This window comes from Mercenaria mercenaria, chromosome 4 (genome assembly GCF_021730395.1).
Source record: "Mercenaria mercenaria strain notata chromosome 4, MADL_Memer_1, whole genome shotgun sequence".
In the NCBI taxonomy this organism is placed as follows: Eukaryota; Metazoa; Mollusca; class Bivalvia; order Venerida; family Veneridae; genus Mercenaria; species Mercenaria mercenaria.
Window position 1 is genome coordinate 23,146,894 of NC_069364.1, and position 10,122 is coordinate 23,157,015.

Genomic DNA, 10,122 nt, shown 5'->3' on the forward strand with positions numbered 1-10,122 from the left:
CAAATCACTAGACCATAGTCTCTGAGGGTTCGAGCCCTGCTTTGGTCATCATGTAAGTCATCCAGCCTGCTTGCGGAACGACAGCGGTTCAGCCAGGTGCCCACAATTGCCCGAAATAATGCCCAGAAGGGCATATGAGTCTCCCTCAATAATTACAGATAGAAAGTTTCCTTTTATCCTGCACTGTGTCAATGGGATGCAAAACTTTAAACATATATAATTATGTACAACGTAAGAGTGTCTTCAAGAAATAGGCCATGAAGCTTTGTTTTGTCCTACCAAAACAATTTAGGAATATGGCAATTTTTCAGCTCTGAATGGTAAAGGAAGGCCCTGGCACCCGCCATTATAGGCATGAGCAGATGCCTGGGTAGAACCAATAATCTTCGGTAAATAGCTGCATTGATAACATAACTGAAAGAATTTTACGTCACTTGAAGGATTTCAATCCCACATAAGTGATGGAAAAGTGATTTAAAAGTCAATGGTCAGCTTTGAATGGCAAAGAAAGGCCTTTTAACCACTCAGTTATGCATTGCTCTGAGATAGCCGCCATTTAGTAAAAGTATAACACTACATTTGATAATTATAACAACAATTTGTCTAAAATTACTTCCCGGTATTTCCTATTTATTTTATTCAAGTTAAAGGTTTTATAATAAAGCATTGTATATCATAACTGCAGCTCCAAAATGGAGAAAAATTGGTACAGTGTGAATGTTCATTCTAAAGTATCTTGATATAGTTCTCACATTTTGTAATTATCTCCCTTTTTATTAAACCAAAAAGATAAATACTGATAATAACACACAAAATTTACCTTGACTTATTTAATTTGATAAATACAATCGCTTTGTCGATAATTGAATAATTTCAATAATATAGGATGACAAGAAGCAAAAACACATTTTTTGCTTTTTACCTCCCTTTACTTTGTCTTTATCATGTTATCGCTATGCTTTATATTGTAAAGATTAACTAAAAAGGCATATAGTTTTGTTGATTTAGATACATTTTGTATAAAGAAATGTATTTTGTTCATGTCAAATATGTATTTGAAAGATATTGCAAATTATATTAAATTTATAACATTATAAACGAATTATCTCCCTTTAAGCACAAATTATTCCACTTTAAAAGCACAAGATAGAATTAAATGTTCCATTTAAACTTGTTTAATACACTCTAGCATTTATGTAACGTACAAAGTGCATATAGTACATTTTAGAGAAATTTAATTGGTAAGAAAATGGAAAATAGCGTAATTTGAGATTTCAAGATGGCCGCCAAAATAATGATGATCAAAAAATGTTACCAATGGATTTTGAGAGGTTGGGTGTTTAAACTTTCAAAAAAACACAACTTTGTAAAATATAGCAAAAAAAAAACACAAACTCTAATTTTCGGACACTTCGACACAGACTAAGACCTATATATAAATTAAATTTAATTGATTATTATACCAGATTTATATAGCGTGAAATTCAGAAAATGCAAAGGATACAAAACATGTGTGCCAAACTCGTTTAAAAAAAAAAGAAAAAAAAAAAAAAAAAAACAGAAATAGGAAAAAACTCGTTTTAAGACTCAGCAAGTACGACAGTTCAAAACAAGCTTTGTTCCGACTACATTGGCTTCCTATCAAAGCTAGAATTGAATTTAAGATTTTAACTGTCATGTTTAATTGTTCAATCGGCCAAGCTCCATCTTACTTGACTGAATCATTATCGGAACAAGCACCAAAACGTAGTTTAAGGTCTTCAGACTCTGTTACAGGTTGTTACGATGTACCATTTAACAAACGTAAAACATTTGGCGATAGAAGTTTTCAAACTGTAGGTCCGAAACTATGGAACAAACTACCAGTAGAAGTGAGAAATTCTGATTCGGTAGACACTTTTAAGAAAAAGCTCAAAACACTGTTTTTTTAAAAGCTTTGAATCATGGTTCTGATTATCTCTCTGTTGGTGGACTGAATATGGTAGAGACGCTGAGTATACTCTACTATGTAGTGTGATCGACGTATGTTTTATACGCAATGTTGTAATTTGCACTGTACAGTAATTTTGTCAAATATGTCGTGTTTCATTGTTTGATACCATTATGTATATAATTTATCATATTTTTTCCTTTTTTTAATTTAATGTACAACGCCAGTGAATATACTATGTGTAAAATTAGGCATTTAATCAAATAAAGCAGTTTCAGTCTTTTATATATATAAATTAAATTTAACTGATTATTATACCAGATTTATATAGCGCCCATTTCATGATAAACACGTTCAAAGCGCTTTACATATTAGCAAAAGCAGCCACACAGGACACGAAATTCATCCTCTACTAGCACAGACACAGAGCGATCTGACCAGACCGTCAGAGTGAGAAACAGCCCCAAGAACCCGTCTTTCCTAGGAAAACCAGTACAGGCCTTTTAGTTCGGAGGGAGACACTCAAGAGCACCTCAGAAATTTCCTATACCTGGACCGGGGTCCGAACCCCGGACCTCTGAATTGACAGTCAAACGTGTTACCACAAGACCACGGCCCACCTAAATGACCTTAACCCTTATATGACTTAAAAAAAAACCCATCTTGGATCGTACACCAGGAGGCAAGATTTGGCGTTTTTTGAAAACGACACATTTTGTTTTCGCCACTTTGTGACTTGCTTTGCGGTATATGAGGAACGATATCGGTATATCGAAGTGTTTGGGCATTGAGTCAACGAACTGTGTCACAAAAGTATAAAACTTCGGTTAGAATTGACAGTTTCGCTTGAAATACTAACCTAATGTCATGGCAAATATCGTAGCTTTCTACGCAGAGAATTTAAGTAAGAAGCACCCTTTATTCTTATTTATCTGGGCGTAAAGTTCTATGGCCATGTTAGAGGGCAGCGTGAAAACTGTATGGAGTTTAACCTTTTTAAACCAGAATTATATGCTGACGTGTTTTATTTCAAAAATATTAATATCTGGAAAAGACGCCCTATAATGCGTCTACTCTAAACCCAACAGAAATAAAGTAAATAATTCAAAAAGAAACATAAGAAATTCATATGCAATATTACTTTTGTTTGTTTGTTTTGGGTTTAACGCCGTTTTTCGACAGTATTTCAGTCATGTAACGGCGGGCAGTTAACATAACCAGTACAAACCTGTTCTCCGCAAGTAACTGCCAACTTCCCCACATGAATCAGTGGTGGAGGTCTAATGATTTCAGACACAATGTCGTTTATCAAATAGTCACGGAGAACATACGCCCCGCCCGAGGATCGAACTCACGACCCCGCGATCCGTAGAGCAACGCTCTACCTACTGAGCTAAGCGGGCAATATTACTAGACATATTCAAAATAACATCTTGCTGACCTTCGAAACGGTGATAGCCTTTAAAGCATCTCAGTATATGGTAAAAAATACAAGCTAACATTTGAAAAAATAACAGTCGTATAGATAAAAGATAAGACTCCTGTAATTACTCTTCGCTTACTTGGGTGGCAGCGTTAAATGTGCCCTTTTTGTCTGTTTTTTTTTCTCCTATGTATTACATTTCATTACAACAAAAGTGGTGTGAACAAATTGTGAGAATAAGTCCGACTAAAATCATAAGCCGCCTGATACAGGAAACTTTAATGACTATGTTCTAATACACTAAAAATCCAGAAAATGTCACCCATCTGTGATCGTCACTGCTATATACTGCAACGTTGGTGTTTATATTTTCTATCCATACTGATACCCCTTGGTTTAAACTTAGGATGACCGCACCTCCGCCTTGAACATCTTTGCTCTGTTCTAAAGTAGATGGTCTAGCCACTCCGGACGTTTTTACGGAATCGTCAACAACCAAATCAAACTGAACATTGGAACTTGAAGAGCTGACATAGAAAATGAACATGTAGGTTCCGGTCACTGGTACGGTGAAAACTCCGGTGTGCGTGTTGTAACCGTTTCCGTCGTTTGTGATTACTCTGTCGAACTTGACGACTTGATTTACTCCTAGATGATCTTGTAAGTGAGATAAATATGCAGAGAAAGACACATGGGCACTGGCTGTCCGCTTTGAGAAAAGATCTGAAAAATAAGTCAAAATTATATTTTTAAACAAGAGGGCTATAATGGTCACCTGATTCAAATTGGAATATGTTGCTTATAGTCAAGTTGGTAGTTTTAAGATAAGATATATGAATGGCGAACAGTCATGAATTTACGCATTCCATGATATAACAGTATGCAACATATGATGGTCATATTTGCATTATCTAAACTTTTCGTGGACTAACAGTGTAGATAACGCAAACAATTTCCCAATCGGGAGAAGTGTTTGAGATAGGTACTGAGACGTTTTGTGCACAGAAAAGCACTCATTTTGCTGTCTCCGGCGCTCTTTTTCTTATGAAAATCCACCAAGTAAAAAGGAAAATATAGGTAAAATGCTTCCTGAATCGGGACATTTTCTCCTAGTGTACGGTATCCAAAGGTCACTGGTGTTGGCCAACAATAACTTCACCTTAGCGCTTTTGTTTAGGCAAGTAGCTTAGAAAAGCCAAATTGTCTATGGTCGTATGAATTGTTTGTTTATCGAATGACTATAACTCTTGCATACCAGACTGAGATTTCCGGTCATTTTATCGGTGCTTGAAAACTTCATTTTACAACCCAGTGTGTAAGATGACTTCGTGCTGTAAATGACGTATAACAAACTAAATCTGTATAGGAAATTCCTGCAGTTATTATCATTTTTTTTCAGGTAAAACCGGATAAAACCTCGTTATCGCCTAAACAGTTACCCTAGAGACTGTAGACCCAGGCAAGTAGTTTTTCTGCCATAATCTATAACTTTTACCTCTTCTAATTTCTAAGTTCGGTAAACGTTTTTTCGTCTTCTGGTCTGGGTGTTCTTTCTTAGCTTCCTCTTCCGATTCAATAGGCGAAATCGATTTACTATCCATGGTGTTAAAATAATTTGAAACGCTGCCGTCAAATTTACAACAGTTCAATTTACATTTTTCTTCGAAAGATTTCAGTTTCGTTTTCAGTTTAACACTTCTTTCGATCGCATCAAGCTCTAATTTAGATATTTTCTGAGACTGTTGTTGGACAATTCTTTCCAGTTTTATCACCGCTGCGCTTTGACGGGCCAAAGCTTCATCCCTAATTTTCACTTCTTTCTCAAGGTTAGAAAGTTTTTGTTCCTGAATTTTCATTAATTCCAGCACATTTCTTATATCATCCTTTGTTGCTAACTGCACATCACCCTTATTTAGATCTTTTGCATTTTTACTAGGAACAGCCTCCACATCTGAATAACTTAGCGAAAGTAAGCACACAATTAATACACTGCTTTTCAACATCGCCATCATACTAGCTGTTAAATGTGCTACTAGCAGACGCTTTATCTCAGACTTTTTGCTAGGCCACGTTATCGCTCATGCTATCGGTCTGCTTTAGACAATGGCAATTGTTACTGTCACGTATTCAGTTCAAAAACGATTTACTACTTCATAAGAAGCGTTATTAGTCTTATTATCAAAGTGCTTGTAAAAGAAAATGAGGTTTGTCAGGGGACGATAGTTGAAATAATCTAGGAGTTTAAGAGCGTACTGTCAAGAGATATGGCTCTAGGATGTGCCTATACTTTTTAAATCTCGAAAAGTGAAATTAGTCTAATTACCTGACATGACTTATTTTTTTAAACCAGCTGAAAAACTATCTGATGAGACCCTCATAAATATTCCAAAGATTCGTGCAGCAATGATTTTCTAATACATTATTATTTTATTATAATAATAATTTATGAGATCAGATAAATCTCTTGGAATGTTTTAAACTAAAAGCATATATTTACTGGTGTTCTTTTAAACCCCCTACAAGCTGAAATATTACATTACTGGCTTTGTTGATGTTCCCGTCAGACTGCTGTCTATGCATTAAAACAACATTCCACTCCCATCATGCAGATTTTTCGGCCTGTGTCTCTCTTGTTATTTTTTTTCTGCCCTGACTTATTGATGTTTGGCTCATAAATGCTATCATTTATAACATTGAAGTACTAGTAGTACAATATTGGCACAATACTTTACCAGTAATACTCTGTACGTCGGAACTTGGTGAGCGCGAAACTATTGTATCTCGACTTTCCTTCTGGCTGAATAGTTCAAAAACTCTGACAGAAACTTTATACGTTTGTCTCATCTCCTCGATGAACAAACAGCGCCGACATTCTCGTGCATTTCATGAATATTTGATGACGTTGATTGACACATATTCATCTTTGACGTTATACACATTTACACCAGAACAGCGTTAACGCATGTTCGTTTCGTGTCATAACATCTGCAGAACACCTTTGTATACTCAGGCGGGATTTTGCTGATGTTATAACACGAAAAAAAACCCATACCGTAATTGGATACGAAAATAGGCGATGACAAAATGTTTTTGAAGAGGAAAAAGACTTTTGTGATACATTCACTAGCGCCCTTGATGTTTTACTTGGTGCATATTTTCGGGTATACAAAGCGTCATACAGCATTTCAGTTTCTGTACATTCACGTGGTTTGACTTGTTCTCTCTCTAAACGCAGCACCTTTTTTCAGTCGAAATTGATACCAGGCAGTCAACAACAGATCATTTATAAACTAATAAGCACACAAGTCATGTTGAAATAATATTTTCGACACATTTCGTTTTTCGCCACTTTGTGACTGTTGTATATAAACGTGTTTGGGCATTGAATCAAACGGACTGTGTCACAAAATAATAAAAATTTGGTTGGAATTTACATTCACCTGAAATACTAACTTTTTGTCATGAGAAATACCTGCACTTTCTACTCAGAGATTTAAAGTCAAAACCACCATTTATTCTTTATTATCTGGGCGTATATGGCCATGTTGGAGGACATGGTGATAATTGTATAGCGTTTCAACTATTTTACCAGAATAAGATGCTGTTTTATTTAAAAAGTATTTTTTATTAAAACATGTATCATAATGGCACCTTTTGAAAGTAGTGTTTTGATCTTCAAATCAGTATTACCAAATCACTCTCATAATATTATTATGTCATAAGAAGAAACAATATATTTAAGGTAGTGGACCCTTAATGAAACTCGTCAATTTCGATGAGATTACATATTCTCATACTTATACCACAGTCATTCTTGCGTGCCAGATAGAAGTTTTTCGTGTTTTTGTTGGTACTGGAAAAACTCGTCTTACACCCCGGTTGAAGATGACTCACGTGTTGCAAATTAATGCGTAAATTCATACGCTACTATAATAAAATACTGCTCAAAAGAAAAACGTTCGACCTTTTAATAAAAAAAAACAGCATGCAAAAGCCTCGTTACCACCTAAACAGTTACCAGAGCCACATATTTCCATCCGCATCTTCAACTAGCAAAAAGATCTTTATGATATATGATGAGTGCGTGCATGGCATCTCCTTACAAGCCAGAAAAAAAATCCGCAATAGCATACGGAGGATACATTATAATGAAATCTCATTACAGGTCTTTTACCTAAAACGTCTGTTTTGTTATCCTACTGTTGGTGAAGGGGATACTTCCTTTACTTTTGTTTCAAATTATCACACACACACACACACGCGCACACCCACACACGCACACGCGCACGAACACACGCACGCATGCACACACTGATGAAAATCCAACCAGCAAAGCCACGTCCCAAAAATGCAGCCTCCGCCAAACGCCATCCACAGCATGTGTCGCACACTAACATCAAACGCTCAATCTCTACCACACAAACACAGAGACAAAACAAGCGCACTTAGAGGACAAAAACAAGTCAAAATTCATGGTATATTCATATAAGTGCTAAATTTGACAAGCGGCCTCCGTAGCAGAGAGGTTCTCTGATGTAGATATGGTGTGGAATAGTACATGTGAGGAAGCATCCAGCCGGTGGTTCTACTCAGTTGCCCGCTGCGCTGAAATAAATGCATAAGTGCCGCTTTAGTTCTTCCTTCATCATTAATATCTGAAAAATTCGCCCTTTAATGCGTCTATTTAAGCCCTACAGAAATGAAGTAATTATTTCAAAGCAAAACATTAGAAACTCATGTAGTGTTACTGGACATATTTAAAATAACATCTAAATGAGCTTTAAAAGGTAGACTGCCTTTAAAGCATCTCAGCATATGATAAAAAGTAATATTCTTATAGATAAAAGATAAGACTCTTGTAATTACTCTTTGCTTACATGGGTGGCAGCGTTGAATGTGACTTTTCTTTCTGACTTTTATCCTACATACTACATGCAAGCGTTAGGTCATCACAACAAAAGTGGTCTTAACAAATGGTGAGAAAAAGTCACTAAAATCATAAGCAGCCTGATATAGGGAACTTTAATTACTCGGTTCTAATACACTACAAATCCAGAAAATGTCACCCATCTATCATCGCCTCTGCTATATACTGCACTGTCGGCTGCTATATTCTCTATCCATACAGATTCCCCTTGGTTCAACTTAAGGATGACCGCACCTCCGCCTTGGACATCTTTGCTCTGTCCTAAAGGAGATGGTTTGGCCACTCCGGACGCTTTTATGGAATCGTCAACCACCAAATCGAACTGAACATTGGTGTTAGAAGAGCAGACATAGAAAATGAACATGTAGGTTCCAGTTACTGGTACGGTGAACACACCGGTATGCGAGTTATAGGCATTACCATCGTTTGTGATTACTCTGTTGAACTTGACAACTTGATGTACTCCTAAATGTTCTTGAAAGTAAGATAAGTATGCAGAGAAAGACACATGGGCACTGGCTGTCCGCCTTGGGAAAAGATCTGAAAAATACGTCAAAACTATATTTTTAAACAAGAGGGCCATAATGGCATCACATCAATCACCTGATTCAAACTGGTATATGCTGTTTATTGTCAAGTTGATAGTTAGTGCTGTAAATGACGTATAACGAAAGAGATCCGTGTAGGAATTTCGTGCAGTCATCATGTTTTACGTAAAAACGGATTAAACTCAAATACTTCAATAGTTCTTCTTTGTTTCTTATAATTTATTTCTCGATTTTACGAACAGTCACAACGTTTTACTGCAGATGATGAAACAAAACCGGAACTATTATGGACTGTTTATGGACATATAGCTCACGTGCTTTGTTAATACTTTACCTTAAGAATAAAGTACTATAAGTAAATCCTTTGTATGATCTATATTTACTTTTATGTGTTGAATATAACATGCAAGAAAAAGGTTCTGCCACTGGATGTAGGGACAGATTGGAATATCTGGCTCTCTGGTAACTGTTTACGCTGTAACTCGACAGAACCACGTTATCGCCTTAACAGTTAACCTAGAGACTGTAGACCCAGGCAAGAAGTTTTTTCCACTATAATCTATAACTTTTACCTCTTCTAATTTCTCTGTTCGGTAAACGTTTTTTCGTCATCTGGTCTGGGTGTCCTTTCATTGAGGCCTCTTTCGATTCAACTGGCGAAATCGATTTACTATCCATGGAATTAGAATAATTTGAAACGCTGCCGTCAAATTTACAACAGTTCAACTTACATTTTTCTTCGAAATATTTCAGTTTCGTTTTCAGTTTAACACTTCTTTCGCTCGCATCAAGCTCTAGTTTTGAAATTTTCTGAGACTGTTGTTGGACAATTCTTTCCAGTTTCATCACCGCTGCGCTTTGACGGGCCAAAGCTTCATCCCTAATTTTCACTTCTTTTCAAGATTAGAAATTTTTTGTTCCTGAATTTTCATTAACTCCAACACATTTCTTATATCATCCTTTGTTGCTAACTGTACATCCCAATTCTTTACATCATTTGCCCTTTTACCAGGAACAGCCTCCACATTTGAATAGGTTAGCGAAAGTAAGCACACAATTAATACGCTTCTTTTTAACATCGTTACTTTGTCTAAAAAGAGCAGTAGTTTTATCGCAGACTTTTAACAAGGCCACGCTATCGCTCATGCAAGTGGTCTGTTTTAAACAATGACAATGATACTGTCACGCATTCAGTTCAAAAACGATTCCTATCTTACTTCATAAGTAACCTAATTAGTCTTATTATCAAAGCGTTTTTTAAAGAATGTGAAGTTCGGCTAATGCCGACAGTTGA

At 36.2% G+C, this 10,122-nt stretch overlaps 2 protein-coding genes across 2 annotated transcripts; both read right to left on the minus strand.

Moving 5' to 3' along the window:
- Positions 1-3,011: 3,011 nt before the first annotated feature.
- Positions 3,012-5,437, minus strand: LOC123557399 (uncharacterized). The gene is made up of 2 exons (XM_045348845.2): positions 4,849-5,437; positions 3,012-4,076 (listed from the first exon to the last, which is right to left on the minus strand). Exons 1-2 carry the CDS (start codon positions 5,363-5,365, stop codon positions 3,646-3,648), a joined length of 948 nt encoding a protein of 315 aa, XP_045204780.2. The 5' UTR covers positions 5,366-5,437; the 3' UTR covers positions 3,012-3,645.
- Positions 5,438-8,389: 2,952 nt separating this feature from the next.
- Positions 8,390-9,762, minus strand: LOC128556570 (C1q-related factor-like). Its single transcript, XM_053542082.1, has 2 exons — positions 9,401-9,762; positions 8,390-8,820 (listed from the first exon to the last, which is right to left on the minus strand). Exons 1-2 carry the CDS (start codon positions 9,672-9,674, stop codon positions 8,390-8,392), a joined length of 705 nt encoding a protein of 234 aa, XP_053398057.1. The 5' UTR covers positions 9,675-9,762.
- Positions 9,763-10,122: the final 360 nt, after the last annotated feature.